Source organism: Pavona decussata, unplaced genomic scaffold, assembly GCF_977016875.1.
Source record: "Pavona decussata unplaced genomic scaffold, jaPavDecu1.1 SCAFFOLD_84, whole genome shotgun sequence".
NCBI classification, from domain to species: domain Eukaryota; kingdom Metazoa; phylum Cnidaria; class Anthozoa; order Scleractinia; family Agariciidae; genus Pavona; species Pavona decussata.
This window is the reverse complement of record NW_028145502.1, coordinates 656,999-679,028: the sequence shown is the minus strand read 5'-3', so window position 1 is coordinate 679,028 and position 22,030 is coordinate 656,999. Positions and strand designations below refer to the sequence as shown.

Genomic DNA, 22,030 nt, shown 5'->3' with positions numbered 1-22,030 from the left:
TTCTGCTCGCCCCACCCTCTCCCCCACAAACGCTTATTCACATATCACGCGGTGGGTAACCTTAACTTTGAACTCGGATCATCCATTCTTCAACATTTTAGCAAAAAAAAAAAAAAAAAATGACATTTCAATGGATGAAATCCTAAACGTGAAACCTATCGAGGGTAGTTTTCAGAGTTGAAGGTTTATAATTTTTGTCTCTTTATACCTGCATCCACCGCGATAACAGAGTCACGTCATGTCTGTTCAACGCGAATAAGATTTCCGCCATGTAATCGGTGCACTGCCGAGGAACCCCGCCAGCTATTCCCTGATGAACAAAAAAAGATTTAATTCCGCTTGCTAAGCTTCCGAAATCCTCACTAGTTCAAAAACACTGTGTGCGTTCTAGCCATGCCGAGTAGTTTTCTCACCAATCAAAAGCAAAAACAATTGCAACTGCCCATTCAAGAGTTCAATTGGAGACCGGAGACAAGTTTTTAAATTTTCATTTCATCAGAAACTGGAGTCAATCACAAGAAAGATCACATTAAGATTAGTCAGTTTTCCGAGTCCGAGGTTCTGTCGTTAGATTGCAACCATATGAAAGGCTTTCAAAAATAGGGACAATCAGAGACTACGGATTTGGGGGAGCCATCTCAGAATTAGAGACATTTGTACGGAAATTGGGCGACCTTTGACAGGTCACAGCCTGGTTACTACGCAGTAAAACATAACCAAACTTGGTAAACTTACTAACTTTTATGTGATCTTTCTGGCGATGACGCAACTTTAAAAACGAATGAACTAGGGCCCAGTCCCTTTATGAACCTTTGGAATGGGCAATAGCACGACTTTCTTTTCGTGCGTTTTGTCGTGTTTGGCACCGGGAACAACTTTCCCGCCCTTGAAACCGGGTGTACATTTTCCCGCGTTTGGGACCGGGTGCACGTTTTCCTGCGCTTTGCACCAGGTGCATGTTTTCCCGCGCTTGGTAGCAGTTGCACTGGTTGATTGGTCAGTTGCGATAACTTTAGTTTTGATTTCACAATAGGACATTTTCACTATGGCATCATTTGCCTACAACTACCAGAATCCTTCAGTTTTTTGTTTTCTCATGCTAATTAGAGCCATTGTTCTTTGCTGTCCACTAGGATTACAAAATTTGAATTTGAAAAGGAAAACGAAATGAATTCTGGTAGTTGTAGTCAAGTGACGCCATCATGAAAATGGCCTATTGTTGTTGTTGTTGTCGGTCATCAATCAGGTATTTTCAAGCCGTCTAGGCACTGCTTTACCTTTATAACTTGACTGACAAGATATGACCCATATTCCGATAAAGTGTTCCTCGCCGTTTCTTGCTTTTCACAAACAGTGATGAAAGCCGACTACAAAACAAATAACAAGCGGAAGACATTGATATTTTTTAACACTCTTAAGCAGAGAAGAGCTACAAAAAGAAGGCTCAGAAAATGTAGTGTAACTTACAAAGAAGCTGCAGGCTGCTCGTATGGTATGACTCTCTTGAACATCAAGAACTGCCAGACCTGTCAATCATTCATCAAATCAAAGAATTAATGGTACGAAATTGTTAAGTGTAACTGAATGTGATCAGTACTCTGATGTGGTCTTGTTTCTTATGCTGCATGAGGCAGTTCTAGTGTTCGTATTTGCGAATAAAATTCTACAGTATGACCATTCAGGTGAAAGCTATTGAGCAGTACAGTACAATATAACTTATCAGTTAATTCCAAAAGGGTTTTACAGAACTAATTGAAAAAATTTGACGATCAAAAGGAACGATGTTGTTTCGACCCCTCTGAGGTCATTTTTAAGTTATAAGAAAGCAACTGAAAATTAGCATATATAGGTAAAATGTTGAAACATGGGGAAAAAATCAATAATAACTTTAATCAAAATAATTATCAGAATGCATTAAAGAGACCAGCAGTATTTCCTGATGATGTTGTTTACTACACTGAACAAGCTGATCCTAAATTTCAAATTCTCAACTTGTAAAGCGTGAACATTCATACAAGGGTCATTTGTGCACTTTCCTGTATGCATGTCATTATGTTGTACAAGGTGGTTCTAAGTTTTGAATCTGTGGATGAAGTCCTAAAGTGTGACCATTCAAATGAAAGCTACTAAACAGTACTTTCCTGTGGCGCTGTTTATTATTCTGTACAAGTTGGTTCTAAGTTTTGAATTTGTGGATGAAATTCTATAAAACGTCTGACGAGTCAAATGAGGAGCTACTGAGCAGCACTTTGTTGTGGTGGTGTTACTCCATTCCTTTCTTTCCTCTCTTTATTTGATTTTTCCATCTTTCATTTTCATTTCTTTATTTGATGCATTTGTTATCATTTTTTTCCCCTCTTGTGAGTGAAGGTACCATAGTACAAACAAGGTAGTAATGAATGCATGATGTTTAAAGTTCTTACTGCACTGAAAAATGTTCACGTGACAGCTCTCGACTTCAAATACCAATTTTGGGTTACTTTTTAGTGCCTGCAAGACAAACAGAAACAGAGCATGTGTATTTGTTACTCTTTCAGCGCTGTTATTAAGGAACAATCCCCTCTCCCTTGTGAGCCATTGAAATAGTGCACAATAATAAAAACCTTAAACCTTAAAACCTCTGTAAGTCTAATGGACGAGTCCCTTTGACGTACACATGAAGGTGACAAGGGAGCTAGTATGGTGATCCCTACAACAACAGCAGGTCGACAGCCGGCACAATACTCTCTTCAAGATGACGAGGGGTCTCCTCTTTGTCAACTCCCAAGGGATGTTGTACCCTGTCACTTGAAGTACACACCACTCGCACTCAGAAAGCTTTATTTCTTTACAAGCAAGGACTGAAGGCCAAGTTCCGAACAACTCCCCCTTTTCCCTGGAACTATTATCCAGTGGAACAATCAACCTGCCTCGATTTTCAATTACCACTGTTCACTAGAGCCTTTCAAGCAACAGATAAGCAGTATAACTCATGCACTGGAGAGGGGCAGGCTCCATTGGTAAATAAATAAATGAAGGTGATCCCTCATGTACTTAAGTCTCTTACTAGGACTGACACCTCTCCAAGACAAACAAAGTTGGTGTTATTTTACTTCAATCTGTTACTTCGCTTCTCACTAAGACAGACCTTTCTAATACAATCAACTGTGTAATATGGAGCACATTATCTAGGATGGGCACCTCTGTACGACGGTCACCTTTCTAAGACAAACACCAGAGACAGAAGGTTTTCCGTCGAACAAAGAAAAGTTCTACCAAACACTTCCGAAGATATAGGAAGATTTCCGACAGTTAAATATTATTACAAGCTAGGTTAACTGGACAGCGAGACCACTCCTGGGGTGAGTTGCATAAAATTTAATGTCGCGCGTAACTGCTAACGCCAGACCTTCAGCCCAGTCACATTCAGTATTCTAACGTCTGACGATAGCATTTACGCCGGCCGTGAAGTTTTATGCAACTCGTCCCAGGGCACTTACCCGGCTAACAAACTGCATGAAAGACTGAACAATATCTGGATACTCCCGGAGGTCTGAAAAATGACAACAAAGGCAATTAAAAGAAGATACTTTTACAACAAAATAATAATAATAATAATAATAATAATTTTTTTAATAAAAATTAATAATAATTTTATTAACATATTCCAAGCTAATAATAATAATAATAATAATAATAATTATAATTATAATAATGATAATGATAATAATAACAGTGAAAACAATAAACTTACTATTCTGTAGAAGCTGCAAAGTTGACGAGGTAATTCTTTGAAATACCAGTAAGATTGTCTGATAATGTTCTTCCACCATTCCATACATTCCCACTAACTGAAAGCATGAGAAAAAAAAAAAAAAAACTCATGACCAAAGTGACCGAGGTTCTCATAAAATGGAAAAAAGGAAAGCAAGACAGAAAATCCGGGAAAGCCTTAGATAACAATGACATGAACCAGATTTCAGAACCCAGCGGTTTTCACGAAAACATGGGTTTGGTGGGGGTGCCCATTCTCGCGGGCTCACAAACCTGGTTCCAGTCCTTGTTATTTAAGGATTTTCGAAAATCCACCGTATGGAAAAGATGGCGGCAGGAACTTTCCCACAATACCTTGCGAACCTAACACAGCCAATAGGCACACACCTGTACTAACGACATTGTTTATGCTAAGTTTGAAGTTTTTAGAAGTTTTCTGTGCGTTTTTATGAGCGCTTTTACGGTTTTCTTGAAAAAAAAAAAAATGAGCAAATGTACCATTTGCTATCTCTTTAGGTACAGTGGATTCAGCACTTACCGTGGATGCTGAGTCCAGCAGACTGCTGCTTGGTGAGACAGAGAAATACCCGACCACCAATTCAGAAAGTCCAGAGACAAGTGATCCCATGTGGTCTCTTATTGTGCTTATTGCTCTCTCCAAGCAGAGACAGAATGGCTACAGAACATCAAAACAAGCAGTGAGCTGCATTAGAATTCTGGTGATAACACATGGGATTATTTGACAAAATAATGGGCTTTAATGCAGCAGACCTGCATCTTTGAAAAGCTCTATTGTCACTGGACCCTTATAACCTGCAGCTGCAGTGTTATGTAGGGCTGGGGACATTGTTCTGCTGTTTGTTCTTTCGTTCTCTCGACCAACCATGAAAGACCTTGCAAACGGTGTAGGTCGCCCCCTTTAATGGACTTATGTCTGGGAGAGGTTAATTGAAGGGCTGGGAGCATAACCGACTTATGTCGAATTTCAGCCCGTTTTTCGATGTAGCTCGGATTTGTCCAAACTTTTCCATGTGAACTGCAATTCGATTAAAAACCATTGTCCAGTATTTTTTTACGCCGCTTTGTGTTTCGTATTAATGCCATTGAGAAATTTTACCATCTTGTAAAGATATATCGGTAACATTATAGACACTGGATGACCAAAAGGACAATGCACTGAGGATTAAATACTTGTATTCAATATACACTCGTTGTCTTTGAAACACGGCACACGAAAGCGGTGTTTTTCGCGGGAGCAACGAAAAAAATGCTGTCACGCTTTTATTTGATTCTGTTACAAACTACTACGTACGTGACAGGAATGTCCGAAATGTAAACAGTTACATTCTCCAAGAGAAAATGTGTCCATTTCCTGGCGTAAAATCCAGCTTTGTCCCGTTTGTCGACATATCACTCTTGATAACGCAAAATACTAGCATTCTACACGATTAACAGGAAGACATGTAGCCATTTCAACGATTAACAAAGATTAACGGCAGTTCTATTAAAAGGTAAAGACTATCTATTCTTTTCACGAGCAGTCGGTGTTAACCGTTGAAAATCTATGTTAATCGTACTTTTATTGAATCATTGCCTTGAAATTGTCAAGTTAATCGTTATATACCAAATTTCAAGCCTGGCAAACCACAACTAAGGCTTGCAAAACACCTTGCACATGGCGGGATTTGTCTCTGATGCTCCCGCGGGATTTGATAATCGAATTGAAAAATTCGCCACGGCACAGTCATCACTACCAAGGAGGGATTCTTTGGACAACATTTCCACCAGTTCCTGTGAACTGCATTCGTCAATTTCATAACTTTTCAAAAGATCCATAGATGTCGTGCGTTTACAAACTTCACCAAACAAAAGAGAAACCAACTAGCCAGTACGATACGCAAGTTGTTTATCCCGACTGCCTTGATCTATTTTGGGCTTGTTACAACCCGCAAAAGCAAACCATGATATCATCTCAAACGTTACTTATAGAAACAACAAATGGTGCCACTAAACACGTCTCGTGGACAGTGGAAACTTTTAGCCTACCGATAATTTGGAAAACGAGTCTGACGTGGACAAAACCTATAACAAAATTTGCCTTCCAAGCGCGTTCACTTGTAGACAAGCAAACCCTCCCCCTCCCCCTGACTCAATGTTGTCTTTTGGGTCACAAACAGTTTCCTGGCAAGCATCACTTCCCACATAAACATTGCATAAGGGGGAGGGGGGGAGGGAGAAGTAACTGTGGTAGAATTATGAAGGGAGAAACAGTAAGTGAGTGGTTTTTTGGCTGTCTGTGTTCGGTTGTCATTGCATAGGGGGAGGGGTGGGAGGGCGAAGTAAGCAAGTGGTTTTTGTTCTGTTCGTGTTTGGTTTTGTCAAGGAGTTTTGACCACGATTGTAAAACCGCGAAATGTTTTCCAAACCAGGGAGAGCCAAAATTCGGACAAATCCGTGCGAAATCAAAAGCCGCGCTCAAATTCGACATAAGTCGGTTATGCTCCCAGGCCTTCAATTGTGAGTGAGTGCTTATCCTGGGGGTCAGGGAAGTAGGAGGAATGGGGGAAGGGGAGGGGGTTACAAAACAATGCAGCTTATATCTGAAGGAATTCTAGTCGGGATCTTCGAGCTTGGATTAATTACTCCCAAACAGTAGGAACTAACATCGGGATTTCTTATCCAGTGATAAGCAGTAGAATTATACAACTCGAAAGTGGGGTTTCATGTGGCTTATCCTGTTCAAGCTTAATTGCGGGAGAGGACATATTTTATAGAATATGGGGTGTGGGTGGGGAGGGCTTGTAAACCAAAGAAGCTTACAGTGTATCCGATGGTTTTACAGCTGCGTATGGGGAAGCTTTTATCTTTGAGGGCTTAGAGTTTTTCATGAAGACAAAGGTTTAAACCGCACCTGTTGTATATGGGCATCCTGTAACCATTGCCCCATGGACTTCAGTGATGGTAAAATATCATTCAATACAACAGCTGCCTGCAACGAAAAGGATACTGAAAAGGCTGAAGCAGTCTATAACTGTGAAAAGAGCATTTTGTCCACCTGAAAATTAAGATAAAATACTTGTACGCTCCATATTAGGTAGCATTGTGTAGTTTTGTGTTCTCGAAGATATTAGCTTCTGTAAGCTTCTCTGAAATTCGAGAGTAAATAAAATTTATGTATGTACTGGTCTTGTTCTTTCCTGGGTCAGGCAATTAACCTGGCCATGCATATTCGCAGCGTGGGGTGATTATCGATACTTTCAGGCCTGTTACTCACTGGTTGGAGTCATTTTTGTCGACTCACCGGGTGGCGGTGATTATCGATATTTTCAGGCCTGTTACTCACTGGTTGGAGTCACTTTTGTTGACTCACTGGGTGGGGGTCATAATTCTTGGCATTGTCAAGTATGCTACTCACCGGGTGTGGGTGATTTTCGATATTGTCAGGATCCAAACACTTAAACAACACCACAAACACTTGTAAATGAAACTGAAGGCTGGCTTTCAGTTCTGGAGCAGGCTGGAGAGAATTGACAAATGAGATTTATTAAACCGCAGCTCACAATTTTTAAGTCCCCTCATATTAATATGGACAGTTTAATTGGTTTCAACAAAAGTCCCATGCATTTTCTTTCATTCACAACCTCAGATACAGTAGCAAAAATGTATACTCTACCGCTTTACCACTTAAATGTATGAGCCTGAAATCTCATTTTCCCAGGATAACATGTCCCCAATCTCCCCTAGAGGGTTGCACTGCAGATACAGGAATCATACAAGGCACTGTGAACAGAGAATCACGATCCAGTACAGCCATAAAGTTGAACTTGCACAGTGACTTGTACCCAGATGAGATTTTGGGCCACAATTATGTAATTCAGTAAACTAATAGAGGATCGAAACAAAAGAGAATCGGGATGAATTTGTACCAGTAGGAGAGTCAAACCAATATCACTTTGGCATGTTAACCCTTTAAACCCTTATATCAAAGAATAAATTCTCCTATCTTGTTCCCATACTTTTCTTATAAAAGTACTGGGGAGAAATTACTAAAACATCAAGAAAATTCACCTTAAGTGGTCATATCCTTAATTCTCATGACCTCAGGGGTTGAATAAGCATTTACATTACAAGGAGAAATTTGATGCTGATCACTGTTCAGGGTGTATTACCTGACGCTGTACAAGCTGAGCTAAACCTTCCACATAGGGATTGAATATGACTCGCGCCTGCTCCACTGCCGCCGATGTGTCTTGTACTGATAACACATGTCCAATGCACTCAACGCAGCGAATACGTTCGCGCTCCTGTCAAGAAGTAACGCAGCGATCATTATAACAAATGTTTGGTTTATCAACAGAGTTGATAACTAAGGGCTAACGCTCAAAACATCAGCATAAATCTCTTTACAGTGGCCAATTTACCTTTAGCTATCAACTCTGTTGATGAACCAAACATTCGTTTCTACTCTCTACCAACGCAGCACCGCACTTTCTTTGGAAACTAACCCCCTAAACGTTATAACGGTTAATGTAAGGCATCTTACGGTTCATTATTACACAATCGGGGTGCAAGGTTTGAGCGCCGTACTTTCAGTAATTTGTCTGCGTGATAGCAGTCTTTAAAAATAATTGATTTGTCAAAGTCATGTGAAATTTTATCGTCAATTGGTGGTTTAAAGGCACTGATTTGTGACCTGATTTGTCGGTGGTAAAGTCGTAATGTACTGCATGCAGAGAACTGAAGTCAGTTCTGATTCTCTTCAGTGGAAGATTGGAGTGTGTGCTGTGGAAGATCCGAAGAATTACCTCATTGTCCAGTTTTTTCCTCGCTGGTTTGCCAGTTTTGTTTAGATCGCGAATGATGTGAGCTATTTGTAAGGTGTAACTAGTAGTTGTGTCTGCTATTTCCAACAACCTCCTTCCCAGGGTCTCTCCTTTTCACATGGGAACAAGGTTGCTGTTTCCAACTGAGTGTACATTTGCATCTTGTTTTTCAACAACAACTCACCTTCAATGTACCACCAGAGAGTGCAGCCTAAAGATGATAAACACAGCCAGAAAACTGTTAAAATGGAAACATACAACATGAAGAGAGCACAAAAAATGATCATGCACCTCTCAAATTCATACAGCATCCAATCACAAGCAACAATGTTTATCATGAGTTGTCTTAACCTTTAAATCCCTAATATCAAAGAACAAATTCTCCTATCTTGTTCCCATACTTTTCTTATAAAAGCACTTGGGAGAAGTTTTTAAAATATCAAGAAAATTCACCTTGGGTGGTCATATCCTTAATTCTTATGACCTCAGGGGTTGAATAAGCATTGATATTACAAGGAGAAATTTGATGCTGATCTCTTGTTAGGGCTCAAAGGGTTACACTGTAAGTGTGTTTCCAGTGCTTACGCAATGAGTGCTTATTAAAGGTAAGGTAACGTTCCGTGCAAGTTGTATCGCAAGAAAGTTGTTTACACTTTGCATAACGAAAAGGCCTTACAAGTGAAGCAAGCTCTTTCAACGGACAAATCTTACATTTCGCCTGTGACCACAATTGCTGCAAAAATAAGACAGAGTGTTTTTGCTCACAATGCTGGACTGTGGAAAGAGAAACCTCCAGAAACTTCTTTGGTTTTGATTTTAGAAAACAGCCCTAACAAGAAAATACGTTATCTTCTCTTCTCTGTGACAATAGTTCAAAGTCAAGCTTTAAGAGTTTCACCACGACTATATTTTCAAACCGAATGTTCAGAGCAAATCCTTGGTCTTACGAAAGGCTAAGACTCAAAACCTCAACACTTAAATCTCTTTACGGTGGCCAATTTACCTCTAGTTATCAACTCTGTTGATAAACCAAACATTCGTTTCTACTCCCCACCGACGCAGCACCGCAGTTTCTTTAGAAAATAACCCCCTCATCCATATTTTTTTAAAACTTCGGTGAAAATCTTTCCAACAGTACTGCGGCAATAGTTTAATACCTGACAGTGAGAAAGAATTTCCATCAGGGTCCCAGGCTCCAGATCCTGAACACACTCTTCACAGATTCCGCGCAAGGCCTGGGTGGATGCTGACGAGAGCTGCTCCTGAGATAAGCCTCCCAGGAGAACAGGAAGCACAGAACGGAGATGATCAGGATGACACTTGAGCCACTCTGAGTAAGAACCTGGTATGATTGAAGATGAGAAAGAGAGAACATCCTATCAACTCTATTACCATTTTACTCAAACAAAAGCCTGGTGATTTTAATGTGTCACTTTTGAGCTAAACATACAAAATTTGTGTTCCATAAACGTTCCTTGGTCTCGCAAACAAGCTCTGGGTGATGACATACTCACATTATCACAGAATTGAGTCGCACATGTATAAGTGTTGATTCTCTTGAACAAATTCTAAAGAGTGGCCATACTTTAAAAGCTATTAAGTGGTAATTTCCTGTGTTACTGTATATTTTGCTCCCAGATTTTGCTGTACAGCATGACCACTGTACAGTGTGACCATTCAAATGAAAGTTACTGAGCAGTACTTTCCTGTGTCGCTGTTTATTACGCTGTACAAGGTGGTTCTAGCTTTTGATACTATCAATCAATGGCTAAATTGTGACCATTCAAAACAAAGCTATAATTACATTGAGCAGTACTTTACAGCTTAATATACTCAAATTAGTTTTCGTTAGAGGAAATTTCAAAAATTGGACTGTTGTTTGTCAGTTTTAGGGTGGAGACTCTCACATGAAAAGGGCGGGGATGCCTTGTCGGAAATTTTCAATTAAACCCCTAAAGGAGACCAATCTGGGCATGGCCCAAACTTTTTGACCTCCTAAAAGAGACCATTTTACAACACAGACAAATAAAAAATACAGTAACTTTTCGCGTGCAACCCTAAACGAGACCTTCACTCACCGCTAATTATAATGGCGTTTTGCCCAGAGCACCCTAAGTGAGACCAAAATCTGAAATTTACACCCCCAAGCGAGACGATGAGCATCCCCGCCCCTTTCATATGAGAGTCCCCCCCGGGGGGTCAAAGTGATAAACATTCTGCCACATACACACATACCAACCATCAGCAGTGCAGTCTGGGAGACAAATGAATGGTCAGGAAGTCGTGACAACAGCGACAGAATGGCTGGAATGAAGCTTTCCTCAGTAGGGTCAACATAATCAGCTACAGCTTGGATTAAATACAGTGTCGCATCTATGGACTGGACAACGAAATGAAATTCAGTACCTTTGGTGAATTTTCCTTTTTGACTTATCACCTGTCTGTTTGAACCTCAGTATCTACATCCATATTCTCCTAACTAATCTAACTACAGTGGAACCCCGCCTTACAACCACCTCGTTAATACGACCACTTTTTTGTGCCCAGAACGAAATGAAAGTCCACGAGTGATTTGCTTATTCTTATAGCCTCGTTAATCTGACCACCTCGTTATTACGACCACATTTCCACGGCCCGAAGGCGACCGCATTAACAGGGTTGTGCTCTATTTTTTTTTGTGCTAGTTGGTAGAATTTGGACATTATTTAACATGAAAAGAACTGAGATTTGTACTGAAAAGAAGTCAATTCCAACCTTGCTTCCACTCAGAATGCAGGCTCCAGTTGTTCAAAGGCCGGATAACTTTATCCTATGGATCCAGCAGATAAAGTTATCCGGCCTTTGAACAACTGGGGCCTGGGTCACTAAGAACACATCTGTAAACTACAGGTGTAGGCTATTTGACAAAACTTAGTTAACCAGCTTTCCTATACAGGTGACCTGAAGATGGTGTGTTAGATGGTATTACCCTGTTACATGTAATAATATTATTGCCAGATGTGATATTGGTGCACATGTTGATGTCCTCACCTGCCAGGAGGGTTCTGTCTCACCAGACAACAGTGTTGCTAACATGTGATGCAATTGCTGTAAACAATGTGCTCTCAGTAAACAGAAAACATACATCTGGACAAAAGAAAGGCAAATAGAAGGCTGTTATTGATGGAATGAAAACAAAGCATGTAGATGCAAATAAAGGTATACCACAAGGAACATTCCTTGCGTCGGTTTCTTTTCTTTTTCTTTTTCTTCTTCCTCTTCTTCTTCTTCTTTTTTTTTTTTTCAGAAGTGACAAAAAGAATCTGTTCATTTAGCATGAAACTGTAACCATATTTTTGTCTTTATAGCCAATTTCAGTTCTCTATAGGCTACTTGGTGTACCAAGCTCGCTAGAATCATCCCTTTTTAAAGAAGTACAAGTGGAATACATGTAATTGCCTTTTAATATAAACTAGTAGTAATCGAAGATTATAGTGCGTTGACTTAGGCCCCTAGGCTTCTAACTGGGTTGCATAGATCATGTTAAGATTACAGGAACCTGTAAATTAAATTGTTATAAACATAAATATCAAAAGGTGTCAAAAATGGTTTTAAAAAACATAGACGTTTCTTCAGTGTGGTCATGTCATGCATCTCCGAGGAACTTTTCTTTCACCGTTCATTATAAAAACGTCACTAGCATCTTGACGTCCTGCCTGCGTTTCGTACCGTTCCTCGTGGTTTCACTGCGAAAAGTACAAAACGAAAAGTACAAGACGAGGTAAGATCCTTTTCTTTTTGAAATATCCGCCGCATCCTTGGTAGGATGCCCTATAAACACCTGGGACAGGTAGCATAAAACGTTTCTAACTGCTGTTGACAATTATTGTTCCCAGCCAATAACCTAAAGTTTTGCAACTATACTTACAGGCTCCTGTAATCTTAACATGATTTATGCAACCCAGTTAGAAGCCTAGGGGCCTAAGTCGACGCACTATAATCTTCGATTATTACTAGTTAATATCTATTTTTATATCAATCCCATCCGATATACAATCCTATCCGATATACAACCTCTTTTCTCGATTACTCGCACTTAGGAACATTTACAGCGGTAGGCTGCTGCCGCTGAACATTTACAGCGGTAGGCACTGGGTACGAAACGAGCTGGGCATGATGGACTGTCATATTCATTATGCTATTATTTTCTCGATTTTTTGCGCTAAGGAACACGCGCGCTGGGCATGATGGACAGTATTGGGACGACTCGATTAGGAAGCGTCTCCTTCATCGATGCAACAACCAAGAAAATTAATATTTCTAGATCTTGCAGATTTCACTTCATAACAAAAACAAGAAGACGATTTGATTGCAACTATTTGTAAGACAATGTATATCCAATGACCCTGTTTTCAAAAGTAAGGGTGAGTACATTTGTTTGAGCATACCATTGTGTCTGCAATATCCTGCCTGTAACATCTGAACTGTTCTTTTTCCTCTAAAGTTAGCAATAACAAAGATAATAATCATCATTAATTAGCACTAATTAATTAATTATTAATTAATTATTGCCATGAAGCCCCAACAATGCATGTTAATTAAACAGGTAAGACGATGGCATGCATGCCCATTATTTAGTTTGAATGTACATTGTTTACTGCACGTTTTGAAAGTTTTGAAGCCTGAAATAGGGTATGTGAGTCTACTACACTGATAATACAGCATAGATTTTTGTCATTTGGTTTTTCAAAATCAATATAATTTGGTTGTGCGATAGGGTTAGGGCTTTGTGTTCTGAAGGGCAGGGTAGGGGTAAACCACACCTAAAACCTTTGGCAGTTCCCTTACTCAGGCATAATTATTATACATTGTACTGTTCAAACCTTGTTACTAACCTGTAGAAAATCCCTGCCAAATATTTTCAGGAGGATACTGTACCTTTCTCATGAATACCTAGTAGAATAAAAGCATACAAGAGAATAATAATAAGAGAAATAAATACTTGATTGTCTCATCGAAACATTTCTCTTTGATGAGCCAGATGGGTGATAAAATCACTGTGAAATTTACACATACAATAATTCTGAATTTATTTTAAACATCTAATTAATAGAATAAGTGTGATGGAATATTTTAAGCCCGGTAAGTAAATGAGAATGATGTGTTATTCAGTAAGTGACACAGGCATAGTGATACTTTTTTCTGAGTATGCCTGTGTCACTTACTGTCATAACACATCATTCTCATTTATTCACCAGGCTTAAAATGTTCCATCACATTAATTTTGTTCCATTGCGCATATGCCACTCATTGACATTCCATTCCTAGCAGTATGCAGGATGTTTGTCCCATGAACCTTGTTTAATGGCCTTAGCTTCCACAAGTCTCCTGTAGCTCAGTATTAGAGCATCCAAACTAGTAATTGGAAGGTCTTAGGTTCAAGCCCTAATGGGGGCACTTGCATTTTTTTTTTCTGAGTATGCCTGTGTCACTTACTGAATAACCCATCTTTCTCATCTAATTAATAGTTTGTCTGTGCGAACAGACAAATTGGGCAAGGAAAACAATGGCAAGGCTCAGATAGGATAGGACCCACTGACCCAGTGGGGGATTAGGGTCCTCAAGTACATGGCGTCATGCTGAGGGGGTGCCTCATGCATGTACTGCAAGGTGGGCATGGGTTGCTGGTATCCTGGACCACTGTAAGCAAACCTGCAGCCTTCTGAGAATTGGGCAATTGAGAAGTAAGACATACATAAATTTAAGACCTCTTGATTTTGTTCAATGAACAGTACTTATAAATGTAATAAAATAACAATAATTTCTTAATACCAAACCTGGCAAAGAGACAGCAGAACTGGACCATACATGGCTTTGTGTTTTTCCATAAGACTTGGTTCTTCAGTGCTAATATCATCCTGAAAGAGACAAGCACTTCAGCTTTTAAAGGAGGTTCGTTCTCAACTTTATCACCAATGAACACAAATATTCTGCGCAGTCAAATATTGACACCTTGAATACTTCAATGTATTTTGGCACTTTTTCCTGCTACTTCACCAATATAATTATTATTATTATTGTCTTTCTTTTAAAACCTTGAAAATGAAGCCAGATGCTTCAAAACCTCAGATTTCCTCGTTTATTTTCACTATTAATAAAAAAAAAACAAACAAACAAACAAACAGACTTGTAAACAGAGAATTACTTGTACATTATGAACAAATGCAGATTGCTGTCGAAATCTACAGTGTGGTTTGTATTTTACAGAAGGAAAATAAGATATTTGCCCGCAAATACAATTTTTATGTCTTCTCTCTCATGCTTGGGGTCATTAGAGAAGAGTAGTGCTGGGGCTTGGGAAGGAGTGACTTAGTGACTTTGGTTTCACAAGCAAATACAAGGCAATTTGGAAGGAGAATCTAGCAATTTATCAAAAGTCACTTAGGACTTTTTTCCAGGCACCCCTTCAATTGTAATTGGCGGTCATGTAACCAAACAGATCATGTGCTTGCCATTTGCCTCGATTGATTGCGGTGAAGAAGTTTGCTTTTGATGCCCACCTCTTCCCCATGTTCACTCTTGTTCTTGTATTGTAGTTAATTTTGGCCCACACCTTTACTGGGCAAAACTATATTTGTATCAGAATTTATTCATGGACTTAATGTTTCAATAAAAGCGGCCATGGTCCTTTTGCCCATAGCTATATTAGTCCAATTTTGGTGTTGTTTTATTGTTGCCCAGTAAACAGTGTTCAGGCAAGGCAGCACTAAGTGGTTCAGTTCTGAGGGCAGGGGGAGAAGGCATAAAAAGGAGAACTTGGAGAAAATCCCTCACAGTAAGGAAGAACTAGCACCAAACTCAACCCAATTGCCCTATGACAGTGTGTGGTAAGTTCAATTTAATTTTTCTGTTTAGCTTTGTCAGACTTGTCAGGGACACTTCAACAGCTACACCCTCTCAGCTTTGTCGCTCATCTGTCACCCTTTTCAGCAAACAAAAAGACAACTTGTGGCAAGGTTATACAGCAGCTTGCACCAATAACTGGATCTACCCTTGGGTTGATAGTATTCCTCTCCCCAAACAAAGCACCCCACCAACCAAAAAAACATAGTTATTAAATTATTTGTTTAGTACCTGTAATGTATACCAGAAGTTAAACGTCATCTCACTGCACTGTTCATCCACAGGATACCAACCTGGTGCACCTGTGCATTCCTAAAAAATCCCCAAATTAAGAAGAAACAGAAATGACCACACTTTTAATAAATTTACATGTATATGAGCAATGGAAACAAGTAGGAAATCGTTGCTGCTAATAAGAGGCTGAAGAGTTGAGCATGGGACAAACCCAGGTGAAATACACTGTAACTTTAGCTGAAGAACACAACAGAGAATGAACCTGGAACTGCTGTAACCAAACCATTCATCTGCATAGTGCCTTTGTCACCTGGCTTAACCCTAGCCCCAACAGTGATCAGCATCAAATTTCTCCTTGAAATATCAATGCTTATTCAACCCCTGAGGTCATGAGAAATATTAAGGATATGATCACCCAAGATGAATTTTCTTACAATACAAATACAATACAATACAGTATTTATTTAAAGTCGAGGGCATAGGGAGTGGTCGCCCAATCTCCTGAGCCAGGGGCTTGTGATAAAAATGCTCAACTAAAAAAATACAATATAAAAATTACAATCACAATATTTTAATAACTTCTCCACACTACTTTTACATGTATAATAGAAGTATGGGGACAAGATAGGAGAATTTGTTCTTTGATATTAGGGGTTTAAGGGTTAAGCTTTAACTGCCCAGTTTAAATTCTCACCAATAATAACTGCACAAGAGTAAATCCTTGTAATTCTCGTTCTTCAGTATCAGCTGTAAAGAGTAGTTTCATGTGCGTCTCTGCTAAGGAGACCATCACGCGGCATAACCCTCTTGAAGTGTCCTGTTATAAAGAAGATGAGAAATTCCATGGAATCAGAAAATGCAAAGCTGGAAAGTCCATTTATTTCACTTTAGGTATACAAATGGACACATAACTAATCCAGGTTTTGAACATTAACCATGAAGGTCTATGACTCGAAATCTTGTTTCAGATCACAGATCACTAACTTGATAAGTTACTTCACTCTACATGTACTTTTACGTTAGGGAGCTTTAGCAATGACGACAGTGATGGCAATGAGAAAGTAAAAAAAATAACACAGTAGGCTTAATTACACTTTTTGTTACATTTCTTTGCCATCATTGGACAAGTAGGACATTAAATTTCCTGATGGGACATTAATTTTTGTGGAGGATGTTAACACACAACCAAAAATTTTTCTTTCTCTTACTAATCTTGGGTGGGGTCACCAAGAAATATTCAACTCCAGAAAATTTCACCTACATTTGACATTTAAAGCAAGTTGGAATAATCGCAATGACTTCCGAAAAAAAAAAAACACAAATTTGTTTTAATAGTTGTATTTTTGCTGCTGTCACTGTCACCATTGCTAAAGCTCCCTATTGTCTCTCTCAGTCCAGGTGTACATGTAACAGGGATCTGCATGCTTATAATGCTGATAAGTTCATTTAAAAGCATTAATCATCACCATCATCATCTAGCTACTGTAATACTGGGAGCAACCCTACATGCACCCATCTAGAATACTAACTGTCTTTTCATGCTATGGCAACTGGCCCCATTTGCCTGAACCTTCCATGGCAAGGGTATGGATATTTTCTGGAACAACATAAGACTTGCTATAATTTTACGGTCTGTACTCACCGTGTCTCCTGACCGTAAAGCTGTCCTCAGTGGTTCGCCAAGCAACAAAACATTGGACACAAACTTCCACATGTAATTTGGATAACTGATAAGCACAACAGCAATGTGTACATAAATATACGGTATAAATAAATAAATAAATAAAATCAGTATGTATTTAGTGTATAATTAATGTATAATTTAGCCTTATACTTTCCTTAAGAAGTTGAACTTTTGAAACCCCATCCCCCTCAAAATTTTAAATGACCCTCCATGGGGGAGGCTATGGACATTTTGTGGAGACAAAACTGCCCAGGGGTAATCCTCTGATGCACTACAGCTGTAGGTATCCAGTAACCAAAACGGGAAAAGGGGGAGTTATTCTCCTCACTGCATCATAAAACTAGTCAAGAGTATTTATCAACTGCTTTTGAGGACCAGGATCGAGGATTGTGAGGCCTTTTGATCATGTACACACATTATAAATTTTATTATTTTTACTCACTCTGTTCCTGAGGGATGTGAGGCCACTTCAACAATCAAGTCTACGCTAGCATCAAACAATTCTGGACTGTGAACTGACTCAAACACCAGTGGCAGAGCATTATCAATGTCAACAATCGTCACTCCAAACTGCACCCAGCTTATCAGGCATTTCAGTGCCTTCAAACAACAAAAGATTATGATTATGATTATGATTATGACCTTAATAATTGAAAGACACACTGGAAAAAGAGTGCAACTAATGATTTGGACTTTGGAATCCAAATTTTTCTAAGAACACTCTACTTTGGAAAACAGACTTGTTATCACTTTAGATCTTTTGTTTAACTTTAAACAGAGAAGAAAAGAAAACTACTCACCTCAAGCATTGCTTCATTTGGTTTAGTTTTTAGGTAGACCACAAAACAGTAGTTTTCGGACATTTTTGGAAGGCGCGAAGCACCGTAAGCATGATCCTCGCCTGTAAAGCGTGCGAGCCTCACACTCCTTCGCCGTTTTTAGACTCGCTCAAGACCTTTTGTTCGAATATTGACCGTTGCTCGCGTTCGCAAAAAAATACGACTGTTTTGCAGTCTAGTTTTTAGGTAGAAGTCATAAGCTACAATAACTGTGACTGGACAAATGTGTAATTCTTCATGTATGTTACACAAAAGTACCTGCTGCCGCACTTGAGTTGACTGTGATGATGACAAATTCTGTTGGATAACTTGCAGAACTGTGGAGGAGGAAGAATACAACATTTGTCTACCTACAAAAACAGGACATTAATTTTTCTAACATGCACGTGAGCCAAAAAACTTAAGGCATGCAAAATTAGTGAACTCAATGTATAAATTTATACACTCAAAAAAATAACAAAGGAGGGTTATTTCTCAACAGACTGCTGATCTTCTTATCCATCCTTTCAAAAGAACTGAAATAATGGTTATACTATTGTCTTTGTACTCATCATCGTCATCATTGCCGCAGTTTTCATCATCATCACTGTCCCAATCCAGCCACACATGCAGCCAGCTCTGAATGAAAAGTCGTCATTGAAATATGACATACCGTGTAGCAAGAAAATTTTGCGGGAGTTTTATTTTGCGGATTGGTGATTTTTTGTGGTTTGCGGGAACAAATTTTTGCGGTTCGAGATGACTAAAATTTTTGCTGGGAACTAATTTTTGCGATGCTCTGTTCAAGCAGCAGAGCATTTAAGTGGAAGAAACCTTAATATTTTTAAGTTTTATTGTACGGTATGTTGAGTCACAGTTCACTCTAGTTACATATTAGAGACATATCACTGTGATAACTTACTGCGTAAAGGGACTGAACAACACCAAAACAAAACTAAAATCCTATCTGGCCTACTATGCACAACCAAACACTATATTATTTTTATTATAAGAAAGCAGTATGAATGTTTGAATTACCGTAGCTGAAACCTTTATAGGCATACAGAGGGGCTTTCGAGTGAAAGATGTAGCAAGTAGACAACTTTGAGACCTAACTGGGAGCGGCCTGCTAAAATGCAAAACTTTGCCCTACTGTAACGCAATGAGGCAGACTCAGCCGATGATAATAACACTCTTGTTCAGTTGAAGTTTCAAGAGTTAAAATAACTTCTGTGCAGGTCGCCGCAGAAGCGCCACCAGAGCCGGCAGGGTTGGTCTGTTTAAGTCCAACGTATATCGCCCCAGTGGCCAAGATCTATTAAAAGTGGATTTTTTAATTCGGACTGTAGGGAGTTAATTTTTGCGGCGTTTTATTTTGCCGGTGTTTATTTCTGCGGGAACTTATTTTGGCGGATCGAGGTCAATCCGCAAAATCCGCAAAAATTAGAACCCGCAAAATTTTCATGCTACACGGTAATCATTCAACCACAGGCTGTAGTCACCAGTCATACAATGTACACATGTTTACTGACCTCAATATTATGCATGTTGTTTGAACATGTATTTATTCCTCTTAACAATATTTAATAAGAAGTACTTTTATAGTGCAACATAATTATCCTAACACTTCACGGCATTTTAGAATACTTAAAGATAAGGAAAAAAAGATCGTAAGTTAGAAAACTGCAATAGGTTATTACGCCTCCCTCTTTAAATAAAGTTGTTGTATTGTTTAGTAATATCTGGTTTGGGGGTTCATGTACATTGTGCAGTTATAGTACATGTTCAGAGTAGCTTCAACCAAAATACAGGTACTGAACTGAACACCTGTCTTATGATTACCAGAAATATATAGCGACAATGTACATTATGTAATTTTATGATCTGAGTTTTTCTTAAGTAGAGATTGAATGAAGAAGTATCTCGCATGCACTCTATAAAATAACGTTAATTACACTGTAATTATACCTTGTGGTACCCCAGAGTGCAGTTCACCTCTCAGAGCTAACTTCCGTCCTGGTGGGAAATCCCCAGAGTGAAACTGACAAACAAAAATTAATAATTGAATTATAGCAACTTGTGGTAATTACTTGAATATGCATCCTCTTCATTTAACCACCCCCCTGCCAAATCATGACCCTTCGTAAAGGGTCAAAATGGAAATTAATACCCTAGGGGCTTTGGAGGAGCGCTTGTTTATTCAGAGCATATATTTATTTATTATTTTAATACTACAAATTTTGTCTTCTCGATTTGCCTTTTAGTCAGTGAGAAAGGAAATGATCAATAGAGATAAACTATCTTGATTCTACTAGCTATATGTAGTTCCAAAATTGTGGTAAGGTAAGGAGAAAATGCATGTTCATAAGTTGGGGTTTAATGAATAATATTGTATTTCTGTAAAACAAACCTCCTCTGGCAGAACAGTGAGAATCTCAAGCATTGAAATTGGCCAAACACCTCCCTGAAACAGGTAAAATCAGTTAAGCTCTGGACACTAAACAGGTTGCAGTCTTGTTGCATAAGTTTGCGGACATCATTTATTGAAATAACAGTTTATAGCAACCTGCAGTGCAAAGAATTTGCCGTTGATTTGTTCAAATCTTGGTTATCACCTGTGTTGAGTTTGTTGCTGCATTCTGAAGAGTTGAAATGATGTCTTTTATTGCATTAGTCCAGTGGTCAGGCATGGCATTGAGAGCAAATGCACCAAGCTGTAACAAAAAATAAGTAAATAAATAAATAAATAAAATATTATTCAATAAAAATACATTTACCTAATTAAGCGGCCATTTCTAGTAATACCCTTTCTTTTTTCCCGCATTTTTCATGACGGTCACCTGACCACTTCCCCAGATCTCACGGTACACTCAGTCAAAACATTACCCTAGACAACTTGATATACTTTTTGTATGACATCAAATAACATAATGGAGGTCAGCAAAATAAAATCACGCAATCTTTTTGTGACTGGTCCCTAAGTATGTAGTTGTTAGCATGACATATTTTTTGCACTTAGACAAGCTGATGCAACCATGCATTGTGGTAGTCATTGGCATCTTTGACATGCCAGGCATTCGCAACTGACTTCAGGAAATAATTCTAGCGAATACCTAGGAAAAACAACCTAATTTATGGAGTATCTATTCGATGTATTGCTAAATTTCAAATATAAGCCCCTTTTAAAATTTTTGCATGCAACCCATGCACAACTGAGTAAAGCAAACGATTCTACTGAATGCCAGGCAAAATAGCCCATCCAAAGGAGTTCATATTACACATACTGCAACATTCTGAATATAAGCCCCTCCAAAAATTATAGCTCACCACCTCCCCCCCCCTCCCACACACACACACAGTTGGGGGAGGGGTACAACAGATGCTTTCCAATCCAAAACAGATTTCTTCTTGCATTTCCATCACAGAGAATCATTTTGTGGACAAGTAAAATGCCACCATGATTAAAGTACGACTGACTGACTTACTGCAATACACAGTCTTGTGAGTACAATCCTTGGACCAGATGAAAACATGAAAATGTGTTTGAAAAGTTCTGATCGCAGATCATTGTAATGTTCTTCTTGGAGTTCATTCCTGCATGACAGAAAAATGTAAAACATTCAATGCAAAGGGAAATACACAAGTGTATAATATATGTTGATGTTTTATTCAGTATTCCTATAGATACATGTATAGTGTATAATTTATTACTATTTGTACTATTTATAAAGGAGTGAGGTACACATCTCCATTTATAAGCACAAATAACACATTATACAGAATTGCTGTACAGTGTACATGTATATCATAGGGTACTACTACTTGGATTACTTCAG

General features: G+C 38.9%; 1 protein-coding gene across 2 annotated transcripts in view; it reads right to left on the bottom strand.

The window, feature by feature from the left end:
• LOC146475281 (importin-13-like) overlaps positions 1–22,030 on the bottom strand; it is a 29,474-nt gene that overhangs the window by 2,527 nt on the left and 4,917 nt on the right. For both annotated transcript variants that reach the window (XM_085115656.1, XM_085115657.1), the window contains 26 exons: positions 21,680–21,788; positions 20,810–20,908; positions 20,605–20,658; positions 20,163–20,235; positions 18,474–18,532; positions 17,819–17,976; positions 17,335–17,419; positions 16,387–16,509; positions 15,690–15,770; positions 14,393–14,473; positions 13,451–13,508; positions 13,004–13,053; positions 11,607–11,702; positions 10,812–10,956; positions 9,734–9,918; positions 8,761–8,787; positions 7,923–8,057; positions 7,169–7,270; positions 6,665–6,742; positions 4,292–4,429; positions 3,734–3,830; positions 3,480–3,532; positions 2,424–2,490; positions 1,468–1,526; positions 1,278–1,367; positions 209–310 (listed from right to left, as the gene is read on the bottom strand). In XM_085115656.1, coding sequence (XP_084971782.1) covers positions 209–310; positions 1,278–1,367; positions 1,468–1,526; positions 2,424–2,490; positions 3,480–3,532; positions 3,734–3,830; positions 4,292–4,429; positions 6,665–6,742; positions 7,169–7,270; positions 7,923–8,057; positions 8,761–8,787; positions 9,734–9,918; positions 10,812–10,956; positions 11,607–11,702; positions 13,004–13,053; positions 13,451–13,508; positions 14,393–14,473; positions 15,690–15,770; positions 16,387–16,509; positions 17,335–17,419; positions 17,819–17,976; positions 18,474–18,532; positions 20,163–20,235; positions 20,605–20,658; positions 20,810–20,908; positions 21,680–21,788 — 2,404 coding nt within the window. The remainder of the gene's footprint in view (positions 1–208; positions 311–1,277; positions 1,368–1,467; positions 1,527–2,423; positions 2,491–3,479; positions 3,533–3,733; positions 3,831–4,291; positions 4,430–6,664; positions 6,743–7,168; positions 7,271–7,922; positions 8,058–8,760; positions 8,788–9,733; positions 9,919–10,811; positions 10,957–11,606; positions 11,703–13,003; positions 13,054–13,450; positions 13,509–14,392; positions 14,474–15,689; positions 15,771–16,386; positions 16,510–17,334; positions 17,420–17,818; positions 17,977–18,473; positions 18,533–20,162; positions 20,236–20,604; positions 20,659–20,809; positions 20,909–21,679; positions 21,789–22,030) is intronic.